General features: G+C 31.5%; 1 protein-coding gene across 1 annotated transcript; it reads left to right on the top strand.

Moving 5' to 3' along the window:
- The first annotated feature begins 1,191 nt into the window (after window positions 1-1,191).
- Window positions 1,192-1,875, top strand: LOC125809813 (probable calcium-binding protein CML15). The gene has a single exon (XM_049489394.1). It carries the CDS (start codon window positions 1,283-1,285, stop codon window positions 1,766-1,768), a length of 486 nt encoding a protein of 161 aa, XP_049345351.1. The 5' UTR covers window positions 1,192-1,282; the 3' UTR covers window positions 1,769-1,875.
- The last annotated feature ends 16,033 nt before the right edge of the window (window positions 1,876-17,908 follow it).

The raw sequence follows: 17,908 nt of genomic DNA, 5'->3' as shown, positions 1-17,908 counted from the left end.
TGATACAGGGTGAATTAAAAAATCTTTTTGGTACTCTTTATCATATATTTTTTAGTAGTACATTAAAAAAAAATGTAGTGGAAAAATGAAGACTTCTTCTGTAAATGTTAGGCTCTTTATTCTTTTATTTGATTCAGTCATGCTAGTGTTCCCACTGTGCTTAAAGTTGACCACTTGGCATCAAATCAATATGTTATGTGTTTGAATATAAAGTTTTTTTAAAAATCTAACTATGATTAATTAGTGTTACTTTTACCTTATATATTACTTACTAATGAAAAATTATAGTTGAAAAATTATATTATGTATATAGAAAATTATATGAAGTATATAAGTCAATTTTTTCTTTCCATATTTATATTGGATGTTGAACAGTGATTACGAAATTTCTGACTTTGTCATTACTCTTTCTAGCCACTTTTACTTATTCACTATACTAGAAGTTGATGTATATTTTGTCTAGTTTAAAAAATCAAGAGATAAATTATCATTAATAGTTCTTAATTTACCTTTCTTAATTATAGTGATTTCCCAATGTATTTTTAATATATTAAATTATTATATTCAAAGGGTAATGTAGTAAAATTGTCATTCTAATCATTATACTTTAAAAAAAGACTTGTCAAATCCTTACTACAACAATATATTCAGAATAGTTCCACAAAATTGAGTCTGAACGAGTAAAACATATTTTTAATAGACCTTCGATTCAAAATAAAAATAGTCTAAAAACAGACGTAATAAAAGTACCATAGAAGCGATATTAATTTGATTTAAATTCCATTCATTGTCTTTTTTAATTTTATTTTTGGATTTCCATTAATGGCTTCACCAACCATTCATTGAATGACAAACTGTCAGGTCACTTTCGGTGGCACTAACAGCCATGAATAAAGTTCAATAAATACAGTATTTCTGTTATTCAGAAAATAAAAATAAAAATAAACAAGTAAGTCTATATATATATATATAAGAAAAAAAACAAGTAATAAGTCTATATATATAAGAAAATTTGTTCTTATCCAAAACTAGTTACATATTTTAAGAATTACAACAAAATTTTCCTATATTTAGGTTAAACCAATAATAATTCACAATTTTTTTATATCACTTCAATAAAATAATATACCTCTACAATTTCCTCTCTCTTTCCCCTCACACGGTTTCTCATTACATCATTAAATCCAAAAAACATCTCAAACTTCTTCATTTCTCTCCTTCTATTTCCTTCAAAATATCGAGGTACCATTACGAGCTCAATAATAATATATACGTTCGTATAATGGCTAGCCTTCAATCCGATGAACAACTCAAACAACTCAAAGAAATATTCGGACGATTCGATCTTGATCATGATGGAAGCCTCACACAACTAGAGTTAGCTGCGCTTCTTCGTGCCCTAGGGCTCAAACCAACGGGCGATCAAATCCATACATTATTAGCAAATATGGATAATAATGGCAACGGGTTCATCGAATTCGATGAACTCGTAAACGCCATAATGCCTGATATGAATGCAGAAATTTTAATAAATCAAGAACAATTAATGGAGGTTTTTCGATCGTTTGATCGAGACGGTAACGGTTATATAACAGCTGCTGAGCTGGCCGGGTCAATGGCTAAAATGGGTCGCCCGTTAACGTATAAAGAATTATCTGATATGATGCAAGAAGCTGATACTAATGGTGATGGTGTTATAAGTTTTAATGAGTTTGCTAATATTATGGGAAGATCTGCTGCTGATGTTCTTGGATTAACGGTTTCGTAATCAAAAATGGATTCAAGATTTGAACTTTACAGGTCGGGTTCTGACTAATTTATTAGGTTTGAAATCTATTATATGTATGTATTATTTAACATAGAATTTAAGTCAAGGCTAGTGATTCGAATAAATTCCTAGCTCTTTTACTAGATTCGCCCCTAGTTCTTGATTAACCGGTATCTAAGAGCAGTTTTCCGATATGTTTTTATTTTTATTTTTATTTTTATTTTTAATTGTGACATTAATTAATGTTAGAAATTGGTGTTGGTTGATGAGTTGTAGATGATGACTTTGATGGTATTAGACTTGGTCCAATTGATGACTTTTATGGTGTTGTGATTTAATTTGTATTTTGTGCATTGATTTTTTCTTTGCATCTTTGTCTCTTTTTTTTTAATATAGTTTTTTTGTTTTTTAGGTCAGATTATTGGATCTTTTATTATGTGTAATGACTAATGATCAAAGGATTGTAGACAAGAATTTGACTATGTCAAAGTATTTTGAGGTTATGCGGGCCTCAATTTATATTACTCAAGGATAGGATTCCCATGGTTTGCTGTATCTATCTTTTTACTAACTTTTTTTGTTACTCTATTATTTTTAGGCATAAAGCGTTCTTTATTTTAATGTCATTTTATATTTATAATCTTCAACATTGGATGTACACAAATAGACATTTAAACTTATATAAAGTTGAATAAGTAGACACATGAGTCCTATGTGACATAATACACGTAGGACACAATGTAAAACACATATTATCATATAAGATGTCATTTGTTCAACTTTATACAAATTTAAAAGTGTCCATTTATACAGACGTAAAATTGAAAAAATAAATATAAAATCAAATCAAATTAAAAGGTATATTTATACATTATATAAATGACTTGTTTATATGGATGAAAGGGACTTCTTATTGGTAGTAAACTCAGCATCGAAAAGTAAAAAAGGGTATCTTCTGTACCACTTGTATGACATAAGACAAATATGAGACATAGTTTTAAGAAAATATTTTTCTCTAAAATTAAAGATACGTAGAACATGAACTTTATAGTACTTTTCGTATAATTTTTGAATATTGAATTTTTTTATTTAAAATATCAAATTAATGTAATCTAATTTAACTTTAAAAGTTAGAATTAGTCAAATTAACTTTTGAAAAGCGCAACATGACAAATAAAGTAGACAGATATAGTATTATTTAAGGACAAGATTGCCATGGTTAAATGTATCTATCTTTTTACTAACTTTTTTTGTTATTATTTTTAAGCATAATATATAAATGTGTTCTTTAATTTGATGTTATTTTATATTTATATTCTTCAACTTTGGTGTGCACACATAAACATTTAAATTGATATAGAGTTGAATAAATATACACATGAGTCCTATGTGACATAATAGACGTAGAACACAACATAAGACACATATTGCCATCTAGGACGTCATTTGTTCAACTTTATATAAATTATAGTGTCTACTTGTACACACGTAAAGTTGAAGAGCATAAATATAAACTAAAGTCAAATTAAAAGATATATTTATATATTATAAATTACTTGTTTATATGGATGAAAGGGACTACTTATTAGTAATTCAGTATCGAAAAGTCAAAAAGGTATCTTTTGTACCACTTGTATGACATAAGACAAATATGAGACAGAGTTTAAGATTTTTTTTATTTTTTTTTAGTTTGTGATCTCAAATTAAAAATATGTAGAACGTATTAAAATGTCATTTTATATTGGTCATTTTAAACCTGTCATGAGAAAAATTTAGAATTAAAAAGTTGCAAAGAAAAATAACATTCTATTTGAAACAGATTAAAAAGGAAAGTAAGATAAACAAATTAAAACGGAGGGAATATTAATTAGGACACCACGCTCAATTTTTTTTCCTCAACTTTGACATCCTAGTTAAGTCGTTATGAAAATGACTCATATATATACTTATTGTTACACAAATAGCTCACATATCATTTTCCTCTAATATAAGTGAAAAAAATAATTTTAAATTAATAACGAAAGGTATATCAGCTCTAAATGATAAAACTAAAGGGTATATTAAGCTTTTTTTTTAAGGTGAAAGGGTCCCCGATTAGGATTAGCGCTAATAATTTTTAAGAAGTTATTTGATCTCTCAAAATCAGCCTCCAAAAAGGAACTTTTCATGCTGGCTACTTCACTCAACACACAATATCACACATGTTATTTGGGTCAAATAACATGTTGGGTTAATGATAATCTAATGTGATTAAACTGATTTGGTGGGATAAATTCAAGCTGTTAATCATTTTGTTTCGGCTTTGGGCCTAGATAAACATTTAAAGGCCCAATTATTAAACGCTAGAAGAGCGAGATGATATGAATCTTTTTAAAACCCCATTGCAAATGTAATTGTGCTTGTAGCAGAACTTTAAAAATGACTAAAATTTGGACTTAATGAGAGATCTATAGCTATAATTTGCATAATTACGATGCATAGCTAAGTTAGAAGGAGGAGAGAGGCAATCAATGATTTGGGAGAGAGAAAAGATGGTAGATACAAGATATATTCAACTTATACATGTTATATAAACACATACAATCTGGTATAGATTGCATTCAATATATACATGTGGTTAGAGGGAAGAGAGAGGGAGAGAAAGACATGATAGAGAGGAGGATTTATTCTAATTCTACGATTTTTTCTAGAACACTATTTTTCTTGAATATTATTCAATAAATTTTCGGAGAGGGATGAGAGAGGGAGAGAGCTGGAAACGAGTGGAGAGATTTGCTATAAAACCTCGAGAATAGTTATATTAGATAATATTTTAAAACTATAACTATATTATACCTACATAGTAGTTATGTTTGCTTGTAGTTTTCCTTATCTGTATATACGTATTTACAACAAAATTGGGCCAATAGAACTGGACCTACAATATTTGAAAGGATTTGAGCAGAAGGATTAGGAAATTTCTAATGTTGTATTTCCTCCAAAACTTGGTATTTGTACCAGTATTTACAACTAAGATTAAATGAAAAATAAATAAAAGAAAATAACCAACTATACAGTTGTCATTCTTTTATTTGTACAAAATTAACAAACTTATTCCTTCACATGTTTATCACGTGAGCTGAGCTTCTTGGAAGTTTCCCCTTTCTGTACAGGTGTCCTCTGATCCAATGGCCATGATCTCATCTTTGTATCTCTGATCAAAGGCCCTGATTGTTCCATATCAACTTCAGATTTATACTTTGATTTGGTCGAGGAAGCATTTCTCTTGTCTGAAATCTGATGCTTCCTCTTCGTTGTTTCTTCTCCAATTCTTGCAACACTTCCTTCATTCAAAGATGAGGAAGATGATGGATCTTTGTCAATATCCCCCCTCAAATTGGAGGGTGATGATTGTGTAGCAGAAAACGGTGAGAGTCGTCGGATAAAGGTTTAGTAAAGATATCGGCGAGCTGTTGACTGGACGGAACAAAAGAGAGTGTGATTAGCCCAGAAATGAACTGTTGTCGCACAAAATGACAGTCTTAATCAACATGCTTCGTTCTTTTGTGGAAAACTGGGTTCTTCGCGATGTGAATAGCTGCCTAGCTATCGGAGTGGACTGTGATAGGTAAAGACGGATGTATTGAAATATCGTCAAGAAGACGAACAAGCCAAGTAATTTCAACAGTAACCCTTCTCATAGACCTGTACTCCGCCTCAGCAGAAGATAATGAGATTGAGACTTGTTTCTTTGATTTCCAGGACATAGGATCTCCACCAAGAGTAATGAAATATCCACTAATAGAACGTCTGCTATCCCTGCAGGAAGCCCAATCAGCATCGCAGAAAGCCAGCAACTCAAAAGAGGGATCTGATGAAAGAAGGATTCCTTGGCCAGGGTCTGTGCGAAGCTACCGGAGGACATGAATAGTTGCATTAAAGTGAGATTCCCGAGGATTTTGCATATACTGACTCAGTGACAAGACGGCAAACGACAAATCAAGTCTAGTATGGGTTAAGTAGTTAAGCTTGCCCACGAGATGTCTGTAGATGGTGGGATTAGAGAGAAGAGGTCCGTCATCAGCAAGCAATTTGGAATATGGATCAAGAGGAGATAAAACTGCCGCACCAGAACAATCAAATTCCTGGAGGAAGCTTTAAGGTAAATTTTCATTGATTGATGATAAACCATGTTTTTCTTGGAGTACTTCCATACCCAAAAAATATTGAATCTCCCCCAAATGTCTGACCTTGAATTCTGTGTTTATAAAGAGCATAATCTGGTTGATTTCTGATTGATCATTACCTGTAATCAAAATGTCATCGACATAAACTGCTATAAGAGACACCAAAGAACCAGTCTTCTTATAAAACAAGGAATAGTCATTTAAAGAGCTGGTGTATCCTTTGTAAGTGAGAGCCCCAGCTAGCTTGGCATACCACTGTCGAGATGCTTGTTTCAATCCATAGAGGGATTTTCTTAAGAGGCAAACCAGATCAGGATTTGGAGTAGGCATACCAGCAGGGATTTTCATATACACCTTTTCATGTAGGTCTCCATGCAAAAAGGCATTACTAACATCTAACTGATGTACAATCCACCCTTTCTTTACAGCAGCAGTGAGGAAACATTTAATGGTGGTCATCTTGACCAATGGTGAAAATGTCTCAGTAAAATCCACACCTTCTCTCTGAATATGCCTTCTTACCACTAGTCTGGCCTTCAACCTCTCTAGTGTACTATCAGACTTATGTTTAACCTTGTAAACCCACTTACAAGGTAGGGGTTTCTTTCCTGGAGGCAACTCTACCAAATCCCAAGTGTGATTGTAGTTAAGAGCAGTTGATTGTGGAGTGATAGAGAGCCAAAAGAATAAGCAGTAGGGGTAGGGGTAGGAGGATGGACAAAACAAGCATTGGTAAGGTCAGTGAGATATATAATGTTACATACATAGTCAGAAAGATACTTAGGTCTGTGACTAATCCTGGCAGACCTTCTTGGGGGTGCAGGAGAAAGATCAGGAGAAGATGAAGTGGGAGTATGAGACACAGGAAATGAAGATTCCTTTATATGAGATCATGTGTTTATTGAAGGGGAGGAAGTTTCTGGAGTGGTAGCAGGAGAAGGGAAATGTGAAGAAGGCATGGGTGGAGGATCAGAAAAATCAGGAGGGAAATTTGGAAACAATAGTGGAGAATTGGTTGACTGAGAGGCAAAATGGAATTGATTTTCAAAAAAATGGGCAACTCTTGAGACAAAAACTCTTTTTGTGTTTAGGTCAACCAATTTGTAACCTTTCTTCCCTAGAGGGTACCCCAAAAACACACAAGTTACAGCCCTAGGTTCAAACTTAGCTCTGTTTTGAGAAAGAGTGGATGCATAACAAACACACCCAAAATACCTTAAGTTGTGATAGGATGATTCTTTCCCAAACAGAACCTCGTAAGGAGTCTTTCCTTTGAGAACCCTAGAGGGTAATCTATTGATTAGGTGTGTTGCTGTCAATATACTCTCACCCCAGTAGGCAAAAGGCAAATGAGATTGAAACATAAGGGCTCTTGCAAGTTCTAACAGATGTCTATGCTTTCGTTCTACTACTCCATTTTGTTGGGAGTCCCCACACAAGATGTTTGATGTAGAATTCCCTGTGATCTTAGGTAGAGACCTTCTTGAGTCCCTTTCCCTAATTCTAGAGCATTGTCAGACCTTATGCATTTAACTTTTCTACTAAACTGCCTTTCAATCATGATTAAAAACTCTTTTAAGGATAGGGAAAACATTATAATTAGAACTCAATAAAAACACCCAAGTACCTCTACTATAATCATCTACTATAGTGAGGAAGTATCTATATCCATCATAAGTGCATGATTTATATGGACCCCATATATCAATATGAATTAAATCAAACACTTGTTGGGAATGAATCTGGCTGACTGGAAAAGGCAGTCTAGTTTGCCTTGCTTTAGGACACACATCACAAACATGCTCAGAATTGAAGGAAAATTAATGAAACTGAAATTTTTCATTACTGAATAGGGCATATGCCCCAATCTTACATGCCAAAGATCCACAATAGGAACTACATTTGCAGAAATTGGAAAAGAAACTGAATTTGATTGAGGAATGAAATTGCTTCCTTTTTTACAAGAAACTACATTGCTTTGTGACACAACTTCAGACCTAGTACTAGTGGGTTGTAAGAGATATAGTCCTTCTTTCACCTCACCAAAAGCTTGAGTGATCCTCATTGAAGGGTCCTGTAAGATACATCCACTAATAGTAAGTAACATATGACAGTTGTATTGACTACACAACTTATGAACAGATAATAAGTTGTACTTAAAAACTGGCACATGAAGCACATTATGGAGAGTTATCTTAAGTAGAATGGAGACACTTCATGTATGAGTCACAATTATCCTGAAAGAGTTAGGTAAAGTGATAGATATAGGAACAGGGAGAGGACTTAGAGAAGTGAAAAACTTGGAATCAAAACACATGTGCTCTGAAGCGCCTGAATCAATGATCCAGGTGCTGGAATTAAAAACTGAAAAACATGAACCAGAGTAATGTAAAATTGTACCAGCAATTGCTCCTGCATTGAATCCAGATGCAGAGGTACTTCCCTGCTTCATTTGTACATCCCTTGTTACTTGTTCAACCAAATTAGCATACTGGTCCTTGTTGAGATACTGGCCAAAATTGTTTTCATGAGCAAAACTGTTTCCAGGAATAACATTGCTTCCATTAGCTTCTTTCTGTGAATTGTGAACTCCTTCAGTTTCAACACCTGCAATTACCCCATTTGCTTTGTTTGGATAAAAATTAGACTTAGTGAATTCAAAATCATCAGGAAATCCTGTGAGTCTATAACAATTATCATCAACATGTCTTGTCTTCCCACAATAAGTACAAGTGACATTAGTATTATACTTGGTTCTCCTTGGTTTTCCCTTTAATGTTTCTTTCCTATTTCTTTGATTGTTGTTAACTGTAAATTTCAGCGTTGGATTTGTGTCTTATTCCCTGATTCCCAACTTTTTGATTGAATTTTCCTTGAGGTGTTGCCATGAAGGCTGAAGATTCAGCTGACAAAGTTGAATGGACATATACTTCCCTCTAATTCTCATCCTGAAGTAGTAGGGAGTAAGCATGATCAATATTTGGTAAAGGATTCATCATCAAGATGTTTCCTCTTGCATATGCATACACATCATTAAGCCCCATCAGAAACTGGATCAACTTCTGATCTTCTAGAGATTTCACTAATCTAGCTTTCCTTTCACATGTGCACACACAAGTACAAGATATGGTGTGATTAAGAGAGTCCAGTTCATCCCATTAGTCGTTTGAGTCTGGTAAAATACCCTGCTATGTCACTGTTGGCTTGAACCAGACCTGAGAGTTCATTTTGTAAATGATATAGCTTAGCACCATTAGATCTACCAAACATGTGCTCCAAGCTATCCCATAACTTCTTAGCTGTCTTGAAATAGATAACACTATCCTCAATGTCCTTTGATAATGAATTAAGCAGCCATGATATCATTATATCATTACAGCAGCTCCATTGTTCAAAATCTACTACATTCAGATCTGGTGCTTTACATGTTTCATTAATGAATCCTAGTTTCTTTTTCGCAGATAAGCCTATCAGAACTCCTCTTCTCCAACCTGGAAATCCTCTTCCATCAAAGACTGAATTAACAATGGTCATTCCAGGTGAATCAGAATGAGCAAGGAAGTAGGGATGATTGTTCTTGAGTGTGGTGTTGACATTGACCTGAGGAGTAGCGACCTGTTGAGTGGTGTTGACATTGACCTCATAATTAGTGACCTGTCGAGGGGTGTTTTCTCCCATTTTACTGTTAGCTCAAGAGAGGATTTGAAAAGAAGATTGGATCGAGCTATTGCTCTGATACCATGAAAGGATTTGAGCAGAAGGATTGAGAAATTTCTAAAGTTGTATTTCCTTCAAAACTTGGTATTTGTACCAGTATTACAACTAAGATTAAATGAAAAATAAATAAAAGAAAATAACCAACTATACACTTGTCATTCTTTTATTTGTAAAAAATTAACAAACTTATTCCTTCACATGTTTATCACGTGAGCTGAGCTTCTTAGAAGCTTCCCTTTTCTGTACAGATGTCCTCTGATCCAATGGCCATGATCTCATCTTTGTATCTTTGATCAAAGGCCCTAATTGTTCCATATCAACTTCAGATTTATACTTTGATTTGGTTGAGGAAGCATTTCTCTTGTCTGAAATCTGAGGCTTCCTCTTTGTTGTTTTTTCTCCAATTCTTGCAACACTTCCTTCAGTCAAAGATGAGGAAGATGATGGATCTTTGTCAATAGTATTTTGGTTGTTGAAGCCCAAAGTGAAAAAATGTCGAAGGAGAAAATGTAACTGTAGTTTTAGGTGATGTGGCAATTCTTAAGACTTAATTATAATATTAATAAGAGAAAAGTTTAGAAATAGCAAACATAATGAGCATAATAAGACTTTATAACTATAGTTTTGATAATTGTGCTCCATAACTATAGTTTGTTTGCTATGGAAGCTGCAGTTGCATATTTCTACCCGTTTGTATAATTCGCTTGTGAATATAAAAATAGGGTAAGTATATACAAATTCTGTATTTATATATTTAGGAATTTTTTTCGAACTCCGTTTGTATATTTTGCTTGTCAATATACAACATGGTAATTTATTATGATTTTTTCATAAATCGTATACAAATAGTTACGGTAACATATATAAAATTCTGGAGTTATACAATCAAGAACCGAATTATACAAATTAGGCGAATAACAAATCTGTGAATTAGAAATTTCCTAAACAGTAGCCATAACATTTAATATGATTGAAATGTTTTCTATTCTGCACATTTTCCCCTATTAATAACAATATTTTTTTTTGACAAATATAAGATGCTTTAAGATACTTTTACTTATATAACAATGTAACGATCGGGTTTCGTCGTTATAGAAAAGCCAACGGGGAAAATTTTTGAGTTGGAAAACTTTTTCATAGTAACTTGAAATTTCCCAACCTAGTCCAGATTTGGATAAAATCGGAGTCATTAAGGTGTAGGGAAATCTGGTAACAACTGGGTAACTTATTTATGATTTTGATTACACGAGTAGTTAGACAAGTCGTTAAGGAACCCGTGCGACTTTACGGAATTGAATTCGGGTGAGTAGAACTCCCGAAATCGATCTTAGCGTGAACGGTATTTTCTGAGCGTCGTTGGTTAAAGGTGTGTTGTGAAATGGGGGCCTTGGAATTATTAAAATAGCTCACTGGTTCCGTGCAAGCCGCTGGGGCGGGTCCGCTGTAGCGGGGTGAGGACCGCTGTGGCGAGTTCGACGCGACTTAAGGTCGTAAATAAACCTCAAAACGTCTTTATTCTGCACTTTTTTATTTTTAGAGCTAAGGAACGAACCTCAGGCGACTCTTAATAGTTTTTCACCATTCTTGAGGCTAAATGTAAGCTTTTCACTCCCCGAATCCGTTTTTTGATCCGTAGAACGTAATAGAATGGGTAATATCGATGGGGGAGGGTTTTGACCTAGATTATATAGTGGGAACAATCCTATTTTGGATGATTGGGATCATGTGTATGATCTAGGGTTCATAGAATTATTAGCAATTAGGGTAATTAGTGATTGTTTATTGATTCCCGTATTGTATTGATTGTTTGTAGACCAAGAACAAGCGGAACGAATCCGAAAAGGGAAGGATCAAGTTTCTTAGGGTTTCAAGCTTGTTTTGAGGTAGGTGATAGTTGTGATTCTATAATTGTGTGATGTATGTTTGTTGTTGCTTCATTATGATACATGTATGTATGCATATGTTGCATTATTGATCACACTTGTTGTAAATGAGATAAATGAATAACTATATGCCATGAATCACTTCTTCATTGTATGATTATTGAGAATGTACTTGTGATTGTGATTATTGTGTTGATTGGATCGGATACCGCGTTCCGATATACTAATTAGGATCGGTTGCCACGTTCCGACATAATTATGGGATCGGTTGCCACATTCCGGCATAAACATTGGATCGGGTACCACGTTTCGATATGCTAACAGTTTTGGTTTGGGTTCCATGAGAGGACCAATGACTTGTTATAAATGTATATTGTTGAGCATGTGATAATCGATATTGTATATGTTCGGTATGTTGCATGTTTGTAATGTTGTATTGACTTGCTTATGGTACACTTAGTGGGATAGCCGCATGATCCTACCAGTACACTGTGGTTGTGTACTGATACTGCACTTGCTCTTTCTTTGTTGAGTACAGGGCATCTTCAAGCGGTTATTGATAGGCCTCGCTTAGAAGATCAGTGATCATCGTTCGAATTCAAGGGTGAGCCAGTTCTTCCAGGCTGCCATGAGTTCTCCTTTCGTCTATGTCCACATTTTGGACTTAGACTTTTCTAGTTAGTTATTAGTTGTTAATTAGTTTGGGGTTGTGACCCTTCTTGTTTAGACTTAGGTTCGTTGTTAGATGTTTTGGTACATTGACTTTCAGGTTCTAGGTGTATTCTTCCGCATTTGTTTAGTTCATAGACTTTTGTTTAGAGTTTATGGGAACTCCCTATTTCTTTCTTTAGTATTTAACTTGTTTCGTATCCTTAAATGCTTTAATTTTTGGTTTAGTTGTTTGGTTTGGGATTGTAGTAGTGGTTCTCCCATCGGAGGGTTAGTGGTGCCAATCACGATGGTCTGGGTCGTGACAAGCGGTCATTTAAAAATCACAATACATAATCATAATCTCTAAGTTAATGCTAAAAGAAAATGTCAGTTTACCTTAATTAGAGTCAATCCTAAACAAAATATGGTGTAATTTTGTTTGAAATATCTGTCTCTCTATTTCTCTGTCGTATTCAAAATATTTCGAAATATACTTCTATTTGGTAATTTCAAAATTCAGTTATATTTAGCCTTCAAACTCAATCGCAAGGGGAGTTTAGAAAAAGTTTGTAATTTGGATCTTTGAAATAAATTGTTGCATTTGATTTTGTCTTAATTCTTCATTTTTTTCAAAATGATTATTATTTACTCTTTTTTTGTGATTAAGATTATTATTGAGCAAACAGCATAAATTTTACTAGTTTAGGGTTTAATTACGTGTCTTCACTTTAGTTTTTGAAATTACCTTATGTATCGTATTTACTACTCCAGATACATGTATCTTGGATATATGCAGGTCAAATTAGGTGTATTTGTTTTAGATACATTGTATCCAAGTATGCTTTAAATGTATCTGGGATATACTAACTCTCTCGCTCACCACCCTCCTATCTTGATCACCTCTTTCTTATCTCGCTCGACTCTCTCCCTATACAGATACATGTATAGTGTAATCCACATGTGTTTGAAATACATTGACTTTCTTTCTCACCTCTCTCCCTATATATCTATTAATTAGTGAGACAATATATGTAATTATTTCAAACTATAGGGTGAATTAGAATTTATTGTAGGATTAATGTTTGTCTAATTAGATAGTTTTTTCATTATTATATCCTGGTACTTCGTTTTTTTGGTCTTATCTAAGGACTCATGTATATACATAAGTGTATATATTATTAATATATCAATAATATTATGAGTATAATAAATATACCACTAAATAAAATCTATAGCCACAATTAGAAGACAGTGAAAGAGAGAAAACAAAATTATTCTAAGGATAAGGAAATATGTTATAAAATGTAATTAATTTGCTGATATGGGATGTAAATTAGGTAACCCTTCTAATAATCTTTAAATACATTTGAAATGTTGCCTAATTAACAAATTGCAATCAATTTTACCGCTGCAACAAAGTTTACTTACAACAATTTTTATAGGGATTCTGATTAGAGAATTCTAAAATAGTAAAAAATATTATCTTTAATGTTTATACTGTTCTAACTTATCTTTTGTTTATAGTTTTGCAAATTTCGTAACCCCTTTTTCGAAGTTTGTTTGTTTTTGTTCACGGATTAGTGTTTATATTTTTTTATTGTTTACTTAATATCTACTTTTCGTATTAATTGTTATGTTTTCTTTACTATTTTTTTTTATTAATTATTTTGATTTGCTTGCACTTGAGTTGAGGTCCTTTCGAACAAGTGTCTCTACCACCATCAAGAAGAGGTAAAATCTACTTATACTCTACCCTCTATTGACACCCAATTTTGGTCATCTACAATACAAATTAACCATCGAGCTTCTTTTATTGCAAACAACTTGAAATAATCAAATTTATAAAATTCACAATGTCTTGAAGATATTTTTAAATAGTTTTGTTACTTTGATAATTTTAAATTTATATGAATATTTTTATAATTATGTATATAATTAGTACATTTTATGAATATTCCAAAATCATCTCAAAATATTTTATTAGTTGTTAAATATTCTATTAAATTAATTTAGTTTAAATTATGGTTATGATTTTGAATTATTTGATTTATAATTAAATTAATTATTTTATTTTCGTTAAGATTAAGAAACTCGTTAATTAATTATATTAATTCGTCCTATTTAAGTTATACCCGAGTTTGCTAAATTTAATGAATTCGATTACAACCTTTAACTTTGTTTGACTAAATTATTAATTCGTTTGGCTATATCTCAATACCAGTTCCTTACTGTATGGTTACTACTATGCACCTGAGCTTGTGTTGATTTTTTATGCTATTATTTGATTCTATTAGTTGTAACATGAATGAATCTTCTAGTAAAGTCGCCATTTTTGGATTTCAAAAGTCTCTTTATCTTACTATTTTAATTATCGAGTCTTGAATGAATTTCGATAATTCTAATCACTTGCTTAAATTCTCTAAGTAAATTCATATAGGGTCTTTTCTTGAAATAAAATCTAGTGTTTAGTTACTCATCACATGTTCTTAATAAAATAGGCAAATACTTTGCAGTTTTGATTTTAGCCAACTAAATAATTTGTTGGATAATCACGTGTTAGCGGACACTTGAAATGTCTTAAAAACCTTCTTGAAGTGTAAATAAGAACTCATGTACCCCTTTTCTCTAAATTTTTTAGGGTTAATTCTGTTAAATACTTTAAAGTTGAGTTTTCTTAATTTCTTTAAAAAATTAAGTGACGACTCCTTAAAAAAATGATTTTTCTCTTAAAGTTGAATCGATTTTAAAAATCAGATATTTCTTAACACATAAAACACCCTCTATCAAACCCACTTATAAAATTTCACTAATATAATTTCACTAAATAATAGATATGTTATTGTTGTTGTTGTAACAAAACCCCTCTAATTAGTTTGTTTTTTGAATTTTGTTTTAGAGTTTATAAAATTTATTCTAGTGAAAAAAATTAATAATGTTAGCAAAGAATAGCTCGTGGAATACTAGGCAGAGGCCAAACTAACAAGGTGTTATTTCTTAAGGGTTTGTTTGGAATTTATTTGATTGAAATTTGAAAAGAAAAATACTAGTTGAATTATGAGTTGAAAAAAGGTATTTGCAAGCTGCAAAAACTAATAAAATTTGTTAGAGTTTTAGCATATTAATATCATAAGAAAAATAATTATCTAGTACCATTGACTATTTTTCAGCCGGAGATCTTTGATTATTCATACATTGAGGGGCACACAATTCTTCATTGTGCTCACTAGGCATGGAGCAACAATATCTAGATTTGTTGTTATGGTGTAAAAGGTACAAATTCCTTTAATTTTATGTTCTAATTGTTCCTTATTGCATCTTGCTTTAAATACATATGCAAGAAATTTCTTTGTTATAGTATTCTGATGATAACAAGATTGTTTACCGTATTATTGGTGTCATGTGCATCAATTATTTCAATACAAATTATTCATCATCAATTAACTAGTGATTTGCATGATTTATCCTATAATAATAATAATAATAATAATAATAATAATAATATTAATCATCTAGTATAATACAGTTCAAACAATAAAAAAAAATTGTAAATTATTTTCTTTAACACTATTTACTAAGAAGAGATGTAAAGCAAAAGAAGAAAACACCAAGAAAAAGAACAGAACAGTCTCTAACGGTTCAGTTTTAGGAGGACTACTTTTTTAGATCTTCTTTGTAAATGAACGTTCTAGCTCTGTATGTTTTCACCTTTTTAAGCTTTTAAAGTGAATTCAATCAATCATCACGTATCATTAGAGTCAAAATATAACAAAGAGACTGTTAATTCTTAGCTAGAGTTTTAAAGTTTATATTATATAATATTTTGGTCACTGAATTTTAGGAGTTGCCATAACTTCTTAAGAACCATATGGATGTCTATATGACGGAGTTTTAAGATCTATCTCATCGTAAGGTATACATAAAGTCGATATTTTATTATATAATTTGAAAAATATTTTTTCAAGTTAATAAATGTTAGTTATTTGTTGTAATATAATCTCTTGATTGTTGTTCTCAAAAGATTTATAGGTATACAATAAGTGTTAAGTAGTATAACTCAAAGTTCTAAAATATAAGACAAAGTTCTATTGTAATTTAACTAAAAATTTATAAATTTGAATTTTGTTTTACATTCTAATGTAAATGTCTATAAAAGGATTTTCCCCAAAATAAGATGAACTATTATTGTGGTACCGATTTCTAATAGTAAGGCTTATATTTTTCGTAAGTAAAGTTTAAAAATATGATACAATATAATTTTTTGGATTACATCCAGAGGCGAATCCAGGATTTTGAGGTGCTGGGTGTCACATTTTATGAATAATGTGTGATTTCGAACTCTAATAGCCAGTTTGGCCACAAAAATGTTTATTGTTTATTTTATATAAGGTATTTGACCATGTTTTTAGGAGAAAATTAGTGTTTTTGACAAGTAGCAAAAATTGATTTTCAAAATCTAAAAGAAATAGTTTTTCCTTGAAAAAGTACTTTTGATTTTAAAAAAATACACTATTTTATTATCGAGAATTTGAACAAAAAGTGTATATGGTTGATAAAAATTAAGAACCATTATCAATAGAAATTGAAGAACACTTTCAAAAAATTTGGCCAAATTCTAATTGCGATTCATTAGTGTTTTTAAAATTAATTGGTCATCAAACACAAACTGATACTTATAAAAAGTACTAGTCTATGGAAACGTGCGTTGCACGTTTGTTCCTTAACACTATTATAGAACTTTGATATATTTAAAAAATTAAGTTATGAAATAGCAAATTTTCCAATTAACAATATTAATTTTATATTTGTATTTTATTCATTAAATAAATTACATAAAAGTGGGACATGACATTTTTCATGAAACAAAAAATATGTGAAGTCAATTACGACGGTATAGTCTCTAATGGTCTAAATATGTTGATGAATTGTTGGATTAAAAATTAATAAATTCATGTAAATGTCTCTAACGAAATTTTCAAATACATAAACATACGAACAAATACCAAAAACATAAAATGATAAGACTGAAATTTTATCATAGTAACAAAAATAATATGTATATCCATTGACTAAAATTACACGCTAGCTCTAAATTTTATAATCCAAATGGGTTGACAACAAAGTAGTTAATTGTATGACAACACAAGAGTCATACACTTGATCTTGATATAATGTAAGATCTCCAAAATGGTCAAAATACAAAGCACATGTTATATTATATATATGAATAAAGCCTTTTAATTCACATTGCTTCACACTAATGAAGACGATGATAATTCATTATCGATTTATCATGTTTACAAATCGATAGCTCATAAATCGAACAACTAATATATAAAATTGGATTGAACATATCAATAAGTATCCCTAATAAAAGTAGACGTTATTGAAGGCAATTTTAAGAATAGAGGCAGAAAAAGACTCTTGGTTGATTTCAACACTTTGTTTTCTCATTATAATATAAAACTTAAAATGATTTTTTATATGACTTATCCTAATAATCACAATAAACTATAACTAATTAATATATTCTTCAAGATTATAAGAATCAATACCCCATATAATTCTATAGTTTTGCTTCTCATCATACATGATACACCATCAGATTTATATTATGAAAATTATCTAGTGTGATAACTTTTCATTCTTGCAAATACAATTTACTTACATATAATAGGGATGATGATCCTACAAACACATTGTATATTTTTATCAAGTTCAATAAT

This window comes from Solanum verrucosum, unplaced genomic scaffold (genome assembly GCF_900185275.1).
Source record: "Solanum verrucosum unplaced genomic scaffold, falcon-dt-bn FXZP01000474.1, whole genome shotgun sequence".
Lineage (NCBI taxonomy): Eukaryota > Viridiplantae > Streptophyta > Magnoliopsida > Solanales > Solanaceae > Solanum > Solanum verrucosum.
This window is presented reverse-complemented; position numbering and strand designations above follow the sequence as displayed.

Bases quoted from the DNA above. Each gene is read 5' to 3' on its own strand.
- LOC125809813 (XM_049489394.1), top strand. From the start codon at position 1,283: ATGGCTAGCCTTCAATCCGATGAACAACTCAAACAACTCAAAGAAATA.